Source organism: Ischnura elegans, chromosome 7 (assembly GCF_921293095.1).
Source record: "Ischnura elegans chromosome 7, ioIscEleg1.1, whole genome shotgun sequence".
In the NCBI taxonomy this organism is placed as follows: Eukaryota; Metazoa; Arthropoda; class Insecta; order Odonata; family Coenagrionidae; genus Ischnura; species Ischnura elegans.
This window is the reverse complement of record NC_060252.1, coordinates 43,302,457-43,323,589: the sequence shown is the minus strand read 5'-3', so window position 1 is coordinate 43,323,589 and position 21,133 is coordinate 43,302,457. Positions and strand designations below refer to the sequence as shown.

Genomic DNA, 21,133 nt, shown 5'->3' with positions numbered 1-21,133 from the left:
CCAAATCATGGGAATGGCAAATTCCTTATGACGTTTTCCCTTAGTCCAACAGTAAGAAGCCCTGCACTGGTGCCTCACAACACATGGGGAGCCCATCCTTTATCTTGGCCACCCAACAGGCAGTAAAAAAAAAGCTTATGTCTGAAAAAGGGAGTAATTCTCCACCTTTGAGCCTTCAAAGTAATTTCAACGTATACATAACAAAACTCATCTGCATGGTTCACGCACTATCTAGGCTTGAATAAAGCTAAGCCACTTCTCAGCGATTACATTATAATAAGCTGTAATTTCCTGCGATCAACAAAATTCTCAAACTATTCTGAAACAACTCGGTTGAAACCAATTTGATTCCAATGTGCAGCACTCTTTTATATTTTGAATTCATAAGTAAGATGCAAGATTATTCCATGCAAGCTAAATTTTAATGCGCCATTGTGGGTACTTAAGCACTGAATTTTTAATCAAGAGAAACTCACGATTCCCCAAAAAATATAGGGGGTAGGATGTGCCGCGTAAGTTCAGTCCTGCTGGACTACAGTCTGCGCCAGAGAGAGGCTCACGGGCGCCGCGCCGATGGCATTACAGCTACAGCTGCATCTACATAATAACCTGCGAGCCACGTCTAGGGTGTTTAACAGGGGAGCACGCATTAGGAAACGCCGACGACCAGAGACCGGAAGTCTTAGCCTCTGTATGTTTGTCCAACCATACATGCGTCGGCAGTGGATTTGCGCAAATAAAGAATTTTCACGGGCACAAAAAAGCGTCAATAGCGAATTGTAGTCACAGCGGATGCAGTACCGCGCGATTGTCAACAAACACCTACGTCAATCTTAGCGATGATACGACGTTTTTTCTCAAAAGACCGTAAATACTGCAATGGGAGATATATAAAAGTATGCAAACAACTTAACTTCCTGTTGAAAATAAGATTTTTCTTCTTGAAAAAGATCTATTACGTCAATCAATAACTTGTATTGGAGTACGATTTCACCGTTGATTAAATAGAAGGAAATGTTTTCGCAGTATTGAGAATCGGATATCTTTTATTCGTCCGGTCTTTTTCGGAGTGATACGAAATAATAATTATTAATAATAAATATTATGCTCGTTCTAGAGGTCATTTTATAAATATTTATTGGCGCAAATCATCATGGGACACGTGACACATGGGTGATACCTGGGTGAGACATGGGTGATACTAACATCCGTGAGGAATGATGTCTTCCGATTTCCCCTCCTTGGTGGGTCCACGGTAGCTCACAATGCTATATAAGCAGAGGCCAACAGCATTCCCAAGTAACTTGCACCAGGACAGCGGGATTGAGAAGACCAGACGCATCTGATCCAGAATCATCCCATACGATTTATTCGGTAAGTTTTAGTATTTAAACTCAATGAATACGCCAATGTTTGAAGTATCTTTCACCTGATAGATTCATAATAATGTTACTGTAAATATTTAAATACGAAATAATGAATAAACGGCCTAAATGTTTGCTTCACATTGGTGGCATCTGGAAATTTTCATAGCAATACGTTACATTATGCTTCATTGCGTTGGATTTACTAACACTTTGGGTGCTAAGGGCGTAATATTACGCCACGTAAAATCCTTCGATTTTTGGTACCTACGTAATTTTACGCGATCCGTCTCTTAAAAAATCGTAGCCTGCCATTTTTCAACTTAGTGGTGCTAACCTCTAAATAAATAAATGAAAAAAACGATAGAAAATTTAATTTTTTTGTGAAATCATTAAGAATTTTGCTACAGGCGGCATTATACTTCATCCATCTTTTTAAAAATCGTAGTTTGCTATTTTTTAACAAAATGGTACCAGCCTCTAAATGAAAAAAAGGAAAATTCATTCATTAAAGGGATACCAAACACCTATTTCTCCCATCAACGGTTAGTTCTTAATAAATAACACAAAATTATTGGAAACGGCCAGTACTGAGAGAAAGATCTACAGTACTAAGGTCATAAAACACAATTTTATTTAATTATTTTTATTTAATATTAGTTATACACTGTTATTTTCGATTACTTAGATCGCAATTTTGCACTGTTTCTCGCGGAAAAATATTGTGATATTTGCCAGTACGACCCTGTACCCGACATGAGATGGGGTGAGAATCGCCTTGACCCACGGCCCCCCTAAATGCCACCCGTAATTAATAGATAACCCCAAATGCGTGTACAAAGTACCACCTATCACCTATTTTAGTCCTTTTTAACTAGGGAAAAAACCTAATTACTACACCTTTCCGTTAGGCAAAACATCTTTCTTTGTTAATGATTTCTATTGGTGATGGTGGTGATGGTGTTAATGATTTCTATTGGTGATGAATTGGCAAAGAGATTCTCTTTTTATGCTCTTTATGTTACACTGAATGATATTTATTTTTAATTGCTCAAGCAATATAAACCATTAGCGTATCCTTCGGCTAACGGCTTCAATTCTAATTTATTTCTGATAATTTGTGTATCGCTTTCTCTACGGATTTTGCAGTCTTTTTTTTAACTGCGCGGATATCTTTGTATTCTATTAATTTAACGTACACAGTATTTCTGCGCTGAATCTTATATACTCGTTACATATTAACGGTATGGCATTTCGTATGCGGAGTAGTACCTCTTTCTTGCTATGTCAATCACAAATATTTCCAAGAAAGCTTGACGAATCCAGGGGCGGTCTGGGTAGATTGGGAGCCCTTGAAAGGGCTTATGGTGGGGCACTCCTTACTCCTTGCCGAGGAATTCGGTAGTCCTCTTCGGAAAATTTTAGGAAACTGCATGCACGAAAAAGATTTTTTCTCGATTCTCTCTTTTAAAAACAAGATAAAAATTAATGAAAATTAGATTTTCGCATTAAAAAATACTGTGAAAAGTGATAATTTCAGGTGTAAAGCTTGTAAATTTTAAAGTGTAGTAAAGTTCTCTCATATATCTAGAAAATGCTTTCCTTGACGCTGCACTGAAATTTAAAAAAAGGCTCAAAAATAACCTTACGATTAACCTTTTCACAAAATCATCAGGTTCTCTAATACCTTCATTTATTTTCACATAATATATTAACGCTATTTTGTAAAGAAAGCTACCAATGAAATCGTAAAATTTTATAATTGCAATAATCTTAGGTTCAAGTAATTACTTATAACGCGGGGAAGGCATTTTTCAGATGACTCTTAAACCCATCAGAATCAGCTCTTAAAAAGGAAAACTTTACGTTCTTTCTTGAACATTTCAGTGGAATTTAGAGAAACCTTTGCAGTTACTACCCTATGGTCACTTATTCCTTCGGCGGTTTTCACGTTTATTACCTGATGAGGTATACTTGTCGCTAATAAATCAAGAATACTGTCTCCTCTGTTGGGTGCGGATGCTATTTGAAACAATGAATTTTATGTAAAAATGTGTAATGACGCCTCGCAAATCAATTAATTCCCCCCATCAGGAATGAAGCTATACGTCTCCTAATCCTTAGAAGGTGCGTTGAAATCTTCACCAAAATCAAGTTTCTTTCAGGATACTTGGATGCTATGTTGTTTATTTGGGTTTCAAAATCTAACTTTGATGTTAAATCTGTGTTTGGTGCTCTTTAGTACTAGCTACTAATATATTTTTAAATTTAAGATATTTAATTGAACACCACACAGATTAAACGCTGGTCTCAGTTATGGTTTCCGCTTATCTGACGATTGAATTATTTACAGCTATAAATACTCCGCCTCCAGTTCGATTAATTCTATCTTTTCGATGAACAATGAACGATTTTGGGAAGAATTTACCGTCTAAATCTTCATCTGTTAGTCAACTATTTGTTCCCATAATAACATTTTACTTCGTCCTATGAATTAAATGGTAGAATTCGGGAATTTAATTCCTTAAACTACGACCATTAATTAATGCCAAGGTTATTACTTTGAAACTAGTATCATTGCGATTCGGGACTGTTTTTGATTCGCTCCTGTTTATTAGACTATTTTTAGGCTCTATATCCCTACTTCATGGTTCTGCAGATTTTATTGTTTCACCATACTTTAACCTTGACTGCCTTTGATATTATGATTCAACTGACGTTTCTCATGCTTAACGTTATAACCTGTATTATTGTAAATTGGTAATGCGGATTATGACAGGCTGATTTTTCTTTCTTTCACTCTATTCTCATTTCTTGAAGAACTTTTACCTGTGAGAACATCTGAATTTACCCTTTTATTTATCAACCCACCATTATATTTACACCCTTCCCTACTCTCTACTCTAAAAAAAGACCTTCAGGGCTCAATATGCTACACGGTACACAGAACTAAATCTATGGTGACCACTGATGCCTAAACAATTATCACTTTAAAAGGTTTTAGTGCGTCAATTGCGACTGAAAATTTTCTCAATCATATGCACATGATTGCTACAAATTTAATTGACGACACACAATTTTCCAGGTAAATTCCATAAATCGTAAAACAAAACTAACATTTTTTTCCCTAGCCAGTGGAAAAAACATTTATTTTCTGCAGTTTGATACCTCACTTTCTTTCCAATTTATTTGAAAACCAATATTTTTAAATCAAAACAATGCATGACATTTCGCTTACTTGTAACAATATGTAAGGATCAAATAGATATCTAAATTAATGTGAACAAAAATAATGGAGGAAAAAAGGACGAAAAATATACTCCAATGAATTCACACTTCACTTGGGACAATATCTCTCCTGTTATAAAATTCTCAGCAGCACTTCGATGTATTATATGTCTGTATCAACATCTGCGGTTGTACACCTCGGTCCTAATCGGTCACATCTCAGATGGAAATCAGGTGGAGGTCTTCTCCGATTTTTCAATACCTCATTACCCTCCCTGTTGCGTTTCTCCGAGTAGTACACGGTACTTCAATTTTTATTCATCCTTCGCTATGTTTCCGCTACTGTTAAGCCTGCCTCCAACAAGCTGACTACTTTTCCCCCTTTCGCCTGCTGACAAAGGCATCTTAAATCAAGGTAGGAACATATCCCTCTCGATCGTAAGAAAAACGCGTTCTGGCAATGTGCTCGTCAGTCCTTCCGGAAAAGCTAAAACTCCTTCAAAATCAACTGCATTCAAATACGTGGGTAGTGATTTTTGCCGTATCGTTGAGATAGGCGAAGGAAAATTCAGAGGAGCGTTCCCATTGTGCGCACATGATGCCGTCGAATGCGCCTCTATTCTACGGAGTTCATCGCGAATCATGCTCTGGGTTGCGGGAGACTCAGTAGTCGGTGGTGTATTTGGACGACGGAGATAGGAAATGGTTTGCCTTGTTTGAATTTCCCTCACTGACCAAAGAATAACAACCCACTGGAAAGGAAACCCACTATTCCGCGGAGCGATAGTGGCGGCACAAACTTTGTTTGGATACTTTTTTCCCCATATACATAGAAGGTTAATTACTTGTATCATTAGTACATTATCTTCAAAAAAATCCGCCTCGTCATCGGATATATCGTCGCAGTAAAAGGAAATGGGGTTTATTAGAGCCGTAATACATTATCTGAGTAATGGGGTGTAAATATTTTCGCTTAATATTGAAGATTTTCAATTGAGTCATTTTAGATCACTAATGGTCATTTTAGTTGATATATATAGTTGCGAACAAAGAATATCCCACCAAAACGCCTGTGTATTACACTTTTTAATCCAGTAAGGATGTTGTTTGCTATGCTGTTGATTCGAAGTATATTTTTATGAATAATATTTTCCCCTAAATCTTAAATTTTGACATTTTGATAATAAAATTCGTCTTAAAAACCATTTTTGTTGAAAAATCTTTAAATATTTACATAAATAATTGTATAAGTGCAGATTATTGGACATGGCTTTTGCTAAGCATGACACTAAATCATCTTCATCGATACAATCCGACGTCAACGTAAGCCTAAATGTCTTCTAGACTAAAAGTCCACTAATGTTTATGCAGTAGATGGCATTAACATAAAGGCAACAGACGAAGTGAAGTACCTGGGAGTTACGACAACCTCGAACCTCACGTGGGGAACACATATAAAGAATATTTGCGGCATAGCCCTGAAGAAATTAGGATTCGTCAAGCGTATTGTGGGAAGATTTCCGGATGAGAAAGTAAAAGAAAGGTGCTATTTCGCTCTCGTCCGACCGCACCTTGAATATGCAGCGAGTGTATGGGATCCAGTGCAGAAAGACTTAATCCGCGAACTGAATAAGATACAAAGGAAGGCTGCGCGTTTCGTCAAAAACCGCTACGGGCGTACAGACAGTGTTACCCAGATGTTAAGCGAATTAGGCTGGGAGCCGTTGGAGACTCGGAGGCTGCGCGCTAGGCTTAGATTGCTTGAACAATTAAGAATGGATATCTTTAAGAGCGACACTGAGAACATAATCTTAGAGCCACACTATATCTCCAGGTCCGACAGAAGCGATAAATTAAGAGAGATTTTTTGCCGAACGGATAGATATGGGAATTCGTTTTTCCCCCGAACAATAAAGGACCTTAATAAACGCTTGTCCCAACCTCGTTAGAGCACTTCTTTTTTTTTTAATAGCTGTAAACGGCTGGTGTCCTAACACCCCCTGCCACACGCCTTTTAGGCGGCTTGCGGGGTATTATGTAGATGTATATGAAAATATGGTTCCAATATAGTTATTACACGGAAGCCTAGACGCCGTTTTCGCATAAATCTGTCTAGATAGCAGAGCACCACTTCATTGCTCGCATGACCATATTGCCATCCGGTTTATTTTTTCCATTCCTATTTAAGCATAATTTTATTTTTTATACAAAATCGACTGCCGCTTCTGTTTTCATTGAGTCTAAATTATAGAGGATCATGTAATAGGGTAGTTTCCTTCATCAAAGAAACCGAATGGCATTGATTGCGATTTGTTACCCACCATTACTGTATTCATAATACTTATACAAATTATTTCGTTTTAGAAATACCGGTTTAGACGAATGGCAATGGTCAATTTTTATACTCATTTGAAAAGGGCCAGATTGGCGCCCATGCGATGCCACTCCACGTGACGTCACAGGCACCTAGTTTCTATACGAGAAGATAGGAGTTATACATCGTCTGAGATTACCAATGCATGCATGAGGCGCAGAGCTCAGGGAAATATGTCTTAATAATCACCTATTAAAACTGGCTAAGGTCGGAAAGTTTCCTTCGTTTGATAAGGTATTAATAAACCTTTTTTCAGCCAAGCGCTACCATCCAGCAAGATACTCAGCTACCCGCTAACATCCTGCGTCCTATCAGCGCTCAGAGCCTCGATCAAGGTCACCTCACAAGGCGGGAGGGGGAACCAGAAATACGTCACACGGAGAGATTTCCTTACCCGTCGCGTTTTCGCGCGCTTGAAAATTTTCACTTTTCATTTAATCGCGAAAAATAGATATCGCCATTTAAAAATCTAAAAGCGTGAAATACGTACTGAGTAATAATCTTCCGATATAGGCAATAAAAAAATAATAGGAAACCACCCTATTGACCACAGTTGCTAAAGAATTTTCACTTTATTTTTTCCCATTCCTACAACGTTACTAAGAGAACTGTAGAAAGTGGATAAATCATTATTTTTTAATACAAATTTACATAAATTTTCTGTTAAAACTTTAAAAATAGTGAAGAAAAGGCTTCAGCGTTAGCGAGCAACTAGTTGAACCCCACAGGACAGTGTGAACAGGTCATAGAGAACTGTAACACAGTGAACAGTTCGTCTTCAATACCGAATATTTCAATTAATAAAATATACTTAACTATATAGGTGGTTCAAACGGGGTGGGAAGTAGTCTCGGGGTCAGTCCCTTAGAGGAGCTTAATAAGGTGTAATTGATGTTGATATTCATGTAATAATATCAGCTTATCTTTACTATCATCATGTTTTTTTGTACATTTGCTCCCAATAGATGTTCCTAAAATAATCTTTGCACTGGATTTAATGTCTTTTCGAGCGTAACGGTACCACGCACCTTTTAATTTCCAGGGGAGCGGTTGGTTTAATTACAGTGCAATTATTATTAATGCTTACACAGTTTAAGGCCAATTCAAATGTGAAAACGACTGGAAAGTAGAACAATTATTCACTTCAATAATTCTTTCCTTCGTTGAGGAATGTGCATTGAAGAGAGGTTTGGATCCAATATACATTTTTCTTATTATTGCTTCTATCCTAGAAAATGTGTATTCTAGTCATGTTCATTACGTAATTTAACATTTATAAATGGAATGGAAAAAATTTAGACTTTTCATGACAACTGTAGTGTGCATCCAAGAAATGTTTTCATTGCCATAGCTCAGTAACTAAGGAGTTGCGACCCCATGTTTGTGGACAAAAAAGCTTATAATTGTCTCCCCTACCATCTCCTGAAATATCGCATATTCCCCCTGAAACACCCTCTATACCCAGTATTCGTGATTTTTTGCATCTACCGCGGTACCTACCTTAATACCCAGGGTATTGTAAATCGCTTTATGTCAGTATTTCGTCATTTGCAAGCCTCTGAGAGGATCATTTTCAATATTATTTTCTCAAAGTTTATGTCGTAAATAATTTTTCTACTCTTGTTTTCTTACTGTACTTTTAGTGAGGAATCCTGATTTCGTTAAAAAAAATCGGGATTTGTTTCAAGATCGTGACTGCGCTATCAGTTCAGGGAAGGTTAATCTTATCGTGTATATCGTGCGTATGTTATTCGAATTGTTTAGGTAAATTGAATACGAAAGCGAGGATATTGAAGCTGTGCTGCTTCAAGTGGTTTATAGTGGATTCCAGGCATCATTTTGTAGGTGGAGATAATTAAATGAAATTCAGGAAGTATGAAGTGCATAATTAGATACTAAGTTAACATTTTTTCTAGCCCCGGCAAAATCGTACAAGAGAGCAATCATTCGTATACCTACATTAAAGAAAACACATTCATTAAAGATAAATTTTCGATGTGAAAGACTACCCGCCATTTGTTCTTAGCGCATTTTTTGTTCATACCTTTGCTGTTCAATTGCATTTGAGTTCCGTAATCAATAATAAATTAAAGTATTCTTAAAAATTTGCGCCGGTAAATCTATGTATTAATTATTCATGACTTTTTTGTTTCTGCCTGGGTGCCTGTGACTGTTCTCCCAAAGTTGTCACGCGGTGTTTTTGTCATTTCGCACGCTAACTCCTCAGGCATAAGCAAATTCCTCCCCTCTCTCTCCCTCTCTCTCAGTCTCATCATTAGCGCAACAATATACAATGGCTCTTTTGTCGGAAATTGCGCACTCAACCACCGTGGTAAAGTCATTGAAACTCTCTTACGTTTTCCATTTCCCATTCCTATATATCCTTGCCCGTCTGCTTCTCAGTCGCTGTCCCTTGACTAATTTTTCTTTTCTTCGAGAGAATCACCTCCGCCCATCAAATCCTCGCCAAAGATCTTGATGAATTGAAATGTTATCCTTTTAACCTTCCCGCCTCGAACAGTCCGCTGTCGAGTGAATCGAGACAATCTCATGGCTACACGTTATTCCGAGAAGCGCGAGGTGTTTCTGGGGGAGAGGATCGAGTTGTTTTTTATTGCTGAGGTGACCTTTGAGCAGGAAATAATAAAAGCTTAGCCATCCCCGAGGGTAAGAGAGGAGAAATGCGTTGGAAAAAAAGAATGACTCTAAAGCTTTCGTGGGGTTGTGGTAAAAACTAACTGGTTGGTCTTACAGTAATCACACAACTTAATAGGACATTATTAGGCTTGAGCAATAATGCTGAGTCTCCACTGTGATCTCTGCTAGAAATGGCTTTGTGTAACTGAGCAGTGCCGTTGATATTATGTGGGGAATGGAGACATCGTGACATGGGCTATGCACAATGAAATGATAAGTGCATGATATGGCGGAGGTATTTCAAATAAATGGGAATACGTATTTAGCGTTGCAGTAATAACTTCTTTGATGGCCTCTGAAATGGAGGATGTTGAAAATTTAGGGGCCGAATCTTCAATATCATCCCACGCTAGATTGTAATTTTAAACTACCAAGGGGTGGAATATTTCCCTGCCCGGTTCCTTCTTCTTCAAAATATTTAAATTTTAGTGGCGATTAGAGTTTTGAATGGATTTTTATAGCATAAATATCATTATACTTGATCAGCATGAAACATGCTATTTAATAGATTTCAATATTTTTGGATTATATATGTATGGTTTTTGTCATAAAAACACTTTTCCAAGCAACTTTTTTCGTGCGGTGGAGTGTAAATTCAGTTTTAGGAATTTTTTCCCCGGGGAAAATCATCCAAGCAATAATGAATGACATTTTAATATCGTATTACCTGAAAGGTTTTGAAAAAAAATCCGCCTGCGATATGAGGCCCATAATTTCGATCGCGTGTCACGATGCATCGGAGGAATCATTGGAGGATGAAGCTAAGATGACCTTCAATAGTACGCAAATGACCAGCGAGGTCGTCTTTGTACGTCGTAGGCAACCCTTACCACAAGTGCAACTTTTTTTCTCTGTATCTGCCGTGTATCACCCGATAAATGATTTTTTCGGCCGATGACGAAGGTATTATGTTGGAAGTAGTGATGAGTCCCCAAATTGAACTTCTTTCTTCGATTCCCTTTAAACCCTTATCAATTACATTTCATATATTAATACTATTCTCTTCCTCCCTTCCCTGCTTGCCTAACATTAGTCCCTCCAAAATGGCGTTTAAAATCTCCTCCCTACTTAGCTCCATCCAAACCCCCGAACTAGCCCTCTATATTTTGTATATTATTGACTATTTCCTCAACAATATACCTCTAATCACCCACCACGTCGAGAACTTCGTTGCCTGTCTTCCTTGTTTTCGAGCGATGGAACAATGGATCTCGATAAAAATCGAAAGTCGAGTTTAAAAATGCCAAAGATCGAGGAAATCGAGATAGAGAAAGCCTTGATCTTCGATTATCGATTCAAACTCGATTTTTCGAGTTCGATCTTGACCATTTCGTTTGATCTCAGCAGCACCACTACCGGCCTATGATAACGTCATCCGTCCCATGTGAAAGACCCGATTGGAAATCACGCCCTCTACACCAATAAAGCACCTCAATCAGTTGATCTTTCTCAAAACTTTTAGTCAAGTCGAATGGTTATAGGCGGTGTTCCCCAAACTTTGATGTGGGAGCATTTGTAAATTTATCTACCAATAATGTAAGCATTTATTCTAAGGAGATTTTTTTTAAAACTCGAATGTGTATTTTTAGTGTTTTTTCGATTAAGTAATAACCATGTATTTGTAAAAGCAGTTTTTTAAAGAACCGTCTATTTTTTCGATTAATCGATCTTTCGGTTCAAATTTCGATTTTTTTTTGCTGAGAATACAAGCATAGAAGTAAGAAAACAATTCATCAGATGCTATATATGGAGAATGTTTCTCTATGGAAGCGAGGCTTGGACAGTGACAGCAGCAGAGAGGTCAGGAGTGGAAGCATTCGAAATGTGGTGCTACCGAAGAATGATGAAGGTGAGATGGATCGACCGTGTAAGTAACGAGGAAGTGCGAAGGAGAGTGGGAGAAAAGAGAATTATCCTAAAAACCTTAAGCAGAAGACGGGGCCTTAGGGCCGGGGAAAACTTAGTTGGCCATATTTTGAGGTATAATGGCCTGATAAAGACAATCTTTGAAGGACAGATGGAAGGGAAGGAGGACAAGGGACGGCCCCGAATGAGTTACATTGGACAGGTTATCAAGGATGTTAATGAGAGGAAATATGTCGCTACGAAAAAGTTAGGGTATAGGAGAGTGGAATGGCGAGCTTCGTCTAACCATTCTTAAGGCCGTTTTACACGGTACACGGAATTGCGCAGGTTAGAGCTGCATTAATTTCTAAAATGGCGTGGAATTGCGCGAATGCATGAACGAAATTAGAACAGGGGCTATTTTGCCGTCTCGCATCCACGCATTCTCGCATGTGTTCTAGCAATTCGCCGCTTTACACGACGCAATTTTGATTGCGCCTTCACACGTACGTCAGACTGCGCAATTCCGTGTACCGTGTAAAACGGCCTTTAGGCTCGTTGAATAATGATGACGATGATGTTGGAAAGTCGAGCTTTTCATTTTGATTAAATCTCGATCGATCGAAAAATCGGTTTTAACCGACGTTTTTCCTTCACTACCACTTCCCATTAAACTTTCCACTTCGCATTATCAATTCTCCTCCAATCCCATATCTCTAATTCCTCCGTTGTTAACTCGTATTCTTTCATCAGCGTCCACATTTCTGCGACGTAAAGGCCATAACTCCTGATCAGTCTCTTAACCAGCTTTGTCTAAACTTTTACATAAATATTCTCTCATTGGCTCCTTCTTATTCGTGTAAGCCTCCTATGCTGACGTGATTCTCAAAAACATGCTCTTGATAAACTTAAGCCGATCGTAATGTTTCTTTGCATTCCATTTCCTCATATGGCATAAACAAGTTAGTTACCCCTCCCTTTCAACTATCTCAAGAATTTTAATGCGGTGTTGGCTGGTTAAAATACTCTCATCCAAGGCCGTAGCCAGAAAATATTTTCGGTTTATGGAAATTTATATTTTAAGGACCTTGGGGTACGCCATACTCCCCAGACTCAGACCTTGAACCCTCGCCAATATTTGATCCTGAATCCGCTCCTGGTCAGGGCACTGGATTGCTTTGTGAGAGTCTGGATTCAAAACCTGGTTCATTCACAGGGATTGGTATAATGTAGCCTTCAATATCTCCCCTTCTCTGCTGGTTCCTTCAGGTCCCTGATGTACTTCGTACTTGTGTCCTTTCGCATCTTTCCCATGATATCTGTCTCTAGGTCTTCCTCGGAGGACTTTTTCTTCGCTTTATCACTCCATTATATTTTTCACGTGATTGCTTTGTCATAAATGACATGACTTATCCACCGGTTCCTACTCTAGCGTATGTTTCTCCACAGTTCCCTTCTTTCTGTTATTCTTTAGCACCGCGTTTCTGCCTTAACCATCCATTTGGTCTTCCAACTGGTGTTAGATTCATAAAATATTATAAAGTCTATCCTACGTAACTTAACGGGACTAATTCAAGGGAGGAGATCAGAGAGGATTAGTTACCCTTCTCCCCTCTCTCGAGGAAAATTCAAACTAATTAGAGCAACATGTACTTTACCCATATATGAGTGGTTTTTTGTATAACTTTTGTATCTTCAAATCTCTTAAATTCTGTAAAATAAATTTTGCGGAAAAATTTAGAAGACCTCTAAGTAGAATCGGTGCTCATTGGACGTCATAAATATTGTGAATTTGCGCTCACAACATAAAATTCGGGTACCACACCGTAAGCTTGCAGATTTATTGTGCATTTTTATCTGAAGCCTCAGTTTCCAAACTCAAAATCTTTTTGGATTTTCACCGGCTTTAGATGATTTTAGCTCACCGTGAGCCCTGCCAAATTTTTGCTCGGGTGTTGATATTTCACTTCAGCTTTCATTCTCCAAAATGCAAGAGGTAGAAGGTATTTATGCAAATATATTTTTAGGGCGGTGAGGTGTGACAAATAGTGCTCACATTGAACTTTTGTCGGTTTTTATGTAAAACTGTTTGAGTTGCTCTTTCATTTGATAGGTGATTGACTGATGAAAGTTTAGTGTAATAAATATAAGAAAGCGTTAAAACCCCGGAATTTTTAAATTGTTGTTAAACGTTTTATTTAAAACACTTTTCACTTCGAAAATACCTGGAACTATTCTTCCCGATCATTTTTTCGACAATATTATTTCATCATCAAGGTACTTATTATTGAGACCTGAATAATGGCATAGTATTGCTAGAACCACTGTCGTGAAAAAAAGCATTAGTGTGGAATTTATGAAATGAATTTTCATGTCCTATTGTGCATATGTGTTTCTTAATCTTTATGAGCTGTAATATTCGATTTCCTTCGGGATTTTTTATCATTTTTTGTTACTTGTAATTTTGGGTGGATAACTGTTATTCTTTGTTCCAGAATCAGTTTGAAATAAACCTCCAGTATGAAGGGATTCCTTGCCGTTCTCCTTGTGGCAGTTCTCCACTATGCCAAGTAAGTAGCGCTGCATTTGTTTGTTTGATATAGCGACGATTTGGCCAAAACAAACTACAAATCGGTGACGAGATCAATTTTTGCATAGATCAATTAATCTTCTTCTGAACACAGAGACGGAAAGCAAAATTACCCTTGGTGGCACTAAATCGTGTGATATAAGCATAGTAAAATGCTTGCTGGATAATTTCGAATGATTGCTGCAAAAATAATTAACTACATTCTTGATTATCTCCTTTAAAATAGCGCCGAAGGCCAGTGTCAGTGTGCGACCTTTTTGAGGTCATCCGAAGATCCCAGCCAGCCTGATCTGACCTCAAGAATGTACCTCAAGGAGGATGAGCATGTGGACAGCTGCGAAGGAGATGATATGCACAAGGCTTGCTCCGATATGTGCGCCCAGAGCGTAAGTGAATTCTTTGGTTAATTGTGCGATTTCTATTCTAGCATTAATTACAATACATTTATTTTCAAAACATCGTGTAGCCAATGCCTTATAAGGATATAAGATTCGTCTTACATTAATATGAGTAATGAGAATAAATGATTTAATCTAATCTTCCGAAATTTTGCCTGTATAAGGGTAAGTTTTTGACTTAGCAAATGTAAAATAACTATGATAAGTTAAGAGGTTCCTAAATATGCGATGCCTTGCTTGTCTAGCCGTTTATTTTTGCTGAGCAATATTGATGGCATAATGGTTTAAAGTCGTAAAATAACTCGCAGAGAATTCTATAACTTAATTAACTTTTCCATGAAATTATAGCAAACTCGTCAATCCTTTCGCGAATCTGTGCCACTATCCAAAATGTGTTTGAGTTCATTCGAGGGAACTTTAGCCTTAATCCTTGTTCACAAAACTTAACATGACTTTACTTGGCAAAAATATTGGGTTGAAATAAAAAAAAGAGCTTGTATTGGTTCACAGTTTTTAATGGCGCAACTCGGGTTAGGTTTGCCATTAGCTGAAAAATGCTAAAATGTTTCTTAATATTTGCTTGTAGCAAGGAAGTTAATAATTCTATGGTGAGAGCTAAAAGCTATCGTAAGTCGAGTGAAATCGATTTCATGGATGATGAATGGTTTGGGCTGTGAATGAAGGAGTATTGTATCAAGTGCTCTAGTTCTTAATTAATCAATTTATGTCACATTTAGTCATTTTGCTCGGGCTTTAGGGTGTTGAAAGTTTAGAGGAATTTCAGCGTAAAATAAATCATACATTCCCGCTGTTCCAGATTGGCCTGATGACCGATGGCGGAAACCTGGACTACGTCAGACCCGACGGCAAGACAGTGGGTGAATTGGCCTGCAGTCTACTCGACAAGGATGTTAACAGGGGAGAGGTAAGGGCAAAGTCAAGTGTACTTCAAAGACGAGGCTCCAGTCCGTCCCTCAGAAGTTAATTCATGTTGCCCCTTTAGAGCGTGTTAATCAGTTTTCAAAAATGTCCACAGTGCGGCGATGGGCACAGAGTGGTCCATTTATTCTCAATATTTGCAATGAATCATTGACGTCTATCCTGTGGGGAGCTCATCCCCCTTATATTTGATGCGTCGGGATATGTCGCCCAGAAAATTTAATGAGGTTATTATGAATAAGGCGAAAAATCTCCTGATGGGGTATTAAATTGGATATAAATGGGGTAAAAATTGCTTTAAAATCACAATTTCCATGATTAATTTTTTTCCGGGGGAGGGCCCTTGAACTCCCTCATTCAAGGTATTCGATACCCCTCCGACCTCCCGGAAGCCCGTACACCAATCGACGCCAATGCAAATAAGTTTTGAAATAAGGACGAATATCAGTGAAAATTTATGGATTTGATATATCACATTATCAATAAGATAAATCTCCATTCACAGCTCAATAAATGATTATTTTCCCGTGAAATTCAGAACGCTCTTCCGTCAGCGACGGGACTATTGGCTTTTGTTAAAATGCGCGGTGGGTAACTGTGGCCGACTAGAGAGACCTCCAGGGTAATAATATTCCTCATAGGAACAAGAGATATAAGGATGAAGAGATATGATATTTTCGATAAGATCACTTGAGCAATGAAGGACGTACGTGAGGCAAAAAATTCAAATAAATTTTTGGCAATTTTAAAGAAAAAATCTAAAATACAGAGGTGTCCTGTTAGTGAGATATCTAGCGAGTAAGCCTCTTTACATTTAAGTACCTCCTTTACCCTTGAACAGGTTTTGCCCTCGGACACTCATCGACGATAAAGGTTAAAATATTCATTGCCGAGTAAAAGTTGGTCATTGCGGGACTTTCTTTGTTCATTTTTGCATTTTGGTAATTCCAAGGTTGTGATTCTGATCAAACTTTACTCTGTGCTTCGTCATTATGACGATGACGGTATTTCGGAGGCGTAAGTCATCCGGATTTGCTTAAAGGCAAGGAACACGGTCTTCCTTCAGACCTGAAATTACGGTGCACTTTAGTGATTGCGCCGAAGCGTTGCACTTAGCTTTTCTTTGAGCCAAAACGATGACTACATGGGAACACGATGCATGCTTGTAGAAGATTCCTTCGGTCTTTCGATGCAGTAGGTGAGGGTTAAAACTGAACAACGCCGTATTTTTTCCATTCCTTTGTAGGGACACCTTAAGCGACCGCTCCAGCGATGGCGGGAAAAATGACAGTTTCTCGCGATCATTTTCCGCGATAGCTCGAGGGATGGGATTTCCATCCCTTTTTCCATCACTCGAGACATCGCTGAAACCACAGCTTGCACCGTCCTTCAGTCAATCAGGACGCACAGCCTATGAGTATTACAAAAGAGGATCCTCAAGTTGGCCTTTAAACGTGTTGTTAACCACCGCATATTCAAATGGGTTTACAAAATGGGTCGCCACTCGCGTCGCTGACGGACAAAATGATCCGAGATTCACGGGGAAATGTGGTATAAATAGCGGTTTTAACCGATATTAATATAGATAATGACGTGATCTATCAAACGCATAACTTTTCAATGCTATTCCTCGCAATAGCACGCATTACACATCATAATTTGGGAAAAAAGTGGAACTAATCGCACTCATCACCGCGCCGCGGACATTTTTTTAAACCGATTAAATGGCGACCGAGGAGGCAACAGAAATCTACCTTCTGCCGGATAGAATTGGGCCTCCTCTATGCAGTTCACTTGGCACAGCTTTTAACAGCGATAGCAACGACACGTTCGGCTTTTAGTTTAAAGACACTTATAAATACAGAAAATGACAGGAAAAAGCGATGGAAAAAGGACGGTGGGAATGGACGTGTGATTCTTAAAATGATGGATGGAGCGATCATTTCTTTGGTCCCTGAAAAGCTATCGTTGGAGCTATCCCTCAAACGGACGGATAAAATGATCGTGTGATTTAGACTTTAGGGATAATTGGAAAGGGTTGTTGGGAAGTGAGGGTGGAGTCCTGAGGATGGAACGCCTCCCCCACAGCTCACCTGGAATACCTTGATTAGCATAAATTCTTCTTAGGTTGACAGCCGTGTGAATGGCTCCATCTCCAACATTTCGACAGCTCTTTTCGCTACTGTTTTGAGGGGTGAAGAGTGTCGACGTATGGGAAGTGGCCCCAATACATACTTTTGAAAGTAACTCAATTTTCCCACGCTCAACAGTGACACCCAACGATATGTATTGCGGCTACTCCACAGAACTCGATACATGTCTTCCCTGAAGTTAAAAGCAGAGCGAGCTGCCGAAACGTTTAAGATAAAGTCAATGTTGCCAACTTGAAATATTTTTCACGTATTATCCACCGGGAAAACCTCAAATCTTTCCCCAAATGCTTTGTTTTATGAGCCAAATGGGTCGAAATAAGAATGGTTTATAATGTGAAGCATAGAGCTCAACTTTATACTGAAGTGCATAAAGTGATTTTTATCTCCGAACTTTTTATAATAATATAATAATTTACTTGCTCCCATTATCTTTTATTGTACAATTTTTAATAGAAAAAGGAGAGGGAACTAAGGTGGTCTCCAATGTCAAAATACCAGAATTCAGCCACCATAAAATAACAAAAATTATGCCACAAAATAAACACAGAGACTATTACATTATTAGTGTTCCAATGAAATTACATAAAAATAAATGTTCAATTATTCTGGAGAAAAACCTGTCTTTGGAGGGTTTTAACATTTTATTAATTAAGAATTAATTTTTTTATTTCAGTGGGCAGTAGATTAAATATCTTTGGCCCCATACAGAGAAAGCAACGTTTAGATAAATTTAATCTTGGTCTGTTAGTTTCAATGATTGACTCGCTCCTTAAATTATTATAGTTTCATTAATCAACTGTTTTTTAACATAATGAAAAGGACTTGTCTGTTTCCACACTTATATCTATTTATGGCATTATGCGCCGAAACCTGGGTGGGTTAAAATAAATAAATATGGATACAGAAAAGTCCTTTTCAATAACCTTTATATTATTGCATAAAGGTCTTTTTCTTTCATTCCGTGTACATATGTTCCGTTAATACTTCACATATAGTGACTAATGAGGTATCATTTTAAACGTTGAATCCCTGGCTTCTGGCTAAAAATACAATCTCAGTCTCAAATTTCACTATTTACCCATTAATTTAACTTAAATGCTTCGATTTTTCCATGTCGATTACTCGCTCGAGGTATATCGACTCCACACATTTCTTTATTTTTAACTTCAAAAAAAAAGTTTAATAACCCGTTAAATCCATAACTAAACCAAAGAAACAAAACACAAGCAGGCAAAAATATTAAAAATAAAATCAAAGAAGTATGAAGAATGCTAAACGTACTCTGAAAGAGACGTGTGTAATGAACTTAAAGATAACGTGTATCACGAGTAAATAAAAATATTGTGTTGAAAGTATTCAATAATTCAATGACGTGTTGATTGTCCCTACTGGTACCAGACTCTCTTGCCTTTTTGTATTCATATGTTTTATATATTTTTGCAAGGAAACAAGCACGAAGAAAGTACTTTATGACACACCTTCTTCTCTATTCAAACCCCAATTACACGGTTTCCTTAACATATTCCATTCTTATCATATTCCATTTGCTGGCCTCGGTGGCGGCGGGGTAACGTTCTCGCCTGCCAAACAAGAGGTCGCGGGTTCGAGTCCCGCCTGGGTAGGTTTACCCGGTCCAGGGCATGGTCGTTTGTGTACGTTTACTTGTTGAATTTGTTGAACACGCCGGTGTAAAATGGCCAATAAGAGTTGTATCCGGTGGTTTGAGAATATAATAATATAATATAATACTTATTTCCCGATGGTGTGAAAGCACGAAATTTTCGCATGGGATAGCTAGTTATATTTTAAAAAATAAATATTTCCACCGAATTACGCCAGAAACTGTATCTTTTATTTATCAACTGATTGCAACCTTCAAACTCCTCAGATCGCCGCCTTCTCCAAGCTCTGCGACGGAAACTGGGAGTTCCTCAAGGCCAGTACCCCTCAGTACATCTGCTGCAACGATGGACATTACTCTTCCTGCACGTAACTGGACTATCCACTGATTTAAAACTGATACATGAAAGAGGAGACGCTCTGGATTTTGGTGAATCCGCTTTGCCGCAGTATTGCCTTCAGCATCCTGGACTGCTTCTTTAGAAAATCATGCCTGGAGTAGTTTGCTTTCGATTTTTTGCCGTTCAACATCAACAATACTTGTGGATTCATGTCTGTACATCCCATACCAATCAATCGACATACTATGTGTTGCTATTGTTCTTGTTGGTTCTTGAATGCACTGTGTAATAACTTGTCATCCAACTGTGGCATAAGTAATAAAGTTTTGAAACAATGGAATACGTCGAAAATACTCTTAAGATTGCATAAATTCATTTTTCTTTCTCTTGAGTCGTGGTCCAGAATGAAAAGTATTACTTCCGCTCACGGTATATCGGCATATTTATTAAATGCTTTCTTCTTGGGCTTCAAATTTTATCTAATTTATCAAACAGGGCAAAACCTTAAGCATTTTTAATGAAATCCTTTACTTTTTACTTGCATTTTTACAGGAACTACCTAATTCTGTTTTATGCATTCTAATATTTTGGTTTAAAATCCATAAATTTGCCGAAAATCGGTATTGGAATGAACCCGCTTTCAATATTGGACCAAAACTCCAGAGAAAGACAAATGCACACTGTACCTACATAAGGAGGTGAAGAGTTTTACTACTTGTCACATTTATTCGCAGAGAGTGGATGCATTGATTTAGGGTAGAATTAGATTTCAATTGCCTACTTATGAAATGTACTCATGGAGAAAACATCCTCCCGCATTGGAACACCTAATCGTGATCGGAGGACTTATCGTATGTGATGGCAGCATTTTACAAAATGATTCATTACAATAAGCGTTTATGTAGATGGGCACGTCGCCAGTAGGGTGGGTGGGCTTTGTGAGTTTTAGCCACCCAGAAAATTTTCCCTTGTGACGACTACATACAGTATGATCTGCTTTGGAGATCCTATTTGCATCTATGCCCTCTGACTCTTCATTTTTTTAAATGTTGATATATTTCATAGTGTTTACCATTAATCAGCGATAAATTCAATTTTCAGCATTATGTATACGGATCATTCGGCTGATTTGATGTAAAGTATGATGTTTGATGCGTTTCAATTCGATATTTCCACTGCACAAACACCCAACAATATCCCCCTCCGAATTAAATCTGCTCATCTAGTACTACTAGGGCTACTAGATGAGTGGATTTTATTTGAATGAGCGTTAACTCCAGACCATCACGATTTACCATTTAGCTACTTAATTTTAGAATTTTGGCCGTGGTGCACTCAATTTATTGTCTGTATATTTTAAGGTGTAGATGATTGTTTGCAATTATTACCAGATATTCTTCAGAGCATTGTTAAAGTTGATGAAACTGGACTTAAAACCAGTGACGTCATGGAAAAGTAAGCAGTGCTGGAACGCACTTTCCTTAACTTTTTTAGAAGTGTGTGTTTGTGTGTGAGTGTTTTTTTAATTACTAGTTATTATTTACATTTATTTAAAAAAATTTATTTGGGTTATTAATGTATACA

The 21,133-nt window shown here is 38.0% G+C and overlaps 1 protein-coding gene across 1 annotated transcript; it reads left to right on the top strand.

Annotated features, from left to right (window-relative positions):
• The first annotated feature begins 1,302 nt into the window (after positions 1-1,302).
• Positions 1,303-19,889, top strand: LOC124162423. Its single transcript, XM_046538957.1, has 5 exons — positions 1,303-1,374; positions 14,004-14,078; positions 14,325-14,484; positions 15,314-15,421; positions 19,477-19,889. Exons 2-5 carry the CDS (start codon positions 14,029-14,031, stop codon positions 19,579-19,581), a joined length of 423 nt encoding a protein of 140 aa, XP_046394913.1. The 5' UTR covers positions 1,303-1,374; positions 14,004-14,028; the 3' UTR covers positions 19,582-19,889.
• Positions 19,890-21,133: the final 1,244 nt, after the last annotated feature.

Bases quoted from the DNA above. Each gene is read 5' to 3' on its own strand.
- LOC124162423 (XM_046538957.1), top strand. From the start codon at position 14,029: ATGAAGGGATTCCTTGCCGTTCTCCTTGTGGCAGTTCTCCACTATGCC. The intron at 14,485-15,313 runs GTAAGTGAATTC...CCGCTGTTCCAG, and splicing joins CCGATATGTGCGCCCAGAGC to ATTGGCCTGATGACCGATGG. The intron at 15,422-19,476 runs GTAAGGGCAAAG...CAAACTCCTCAG, and splicing joins AGGATGTTAACAGGGGAGAG to ATCGCCGCCTTCTCCAAGCT.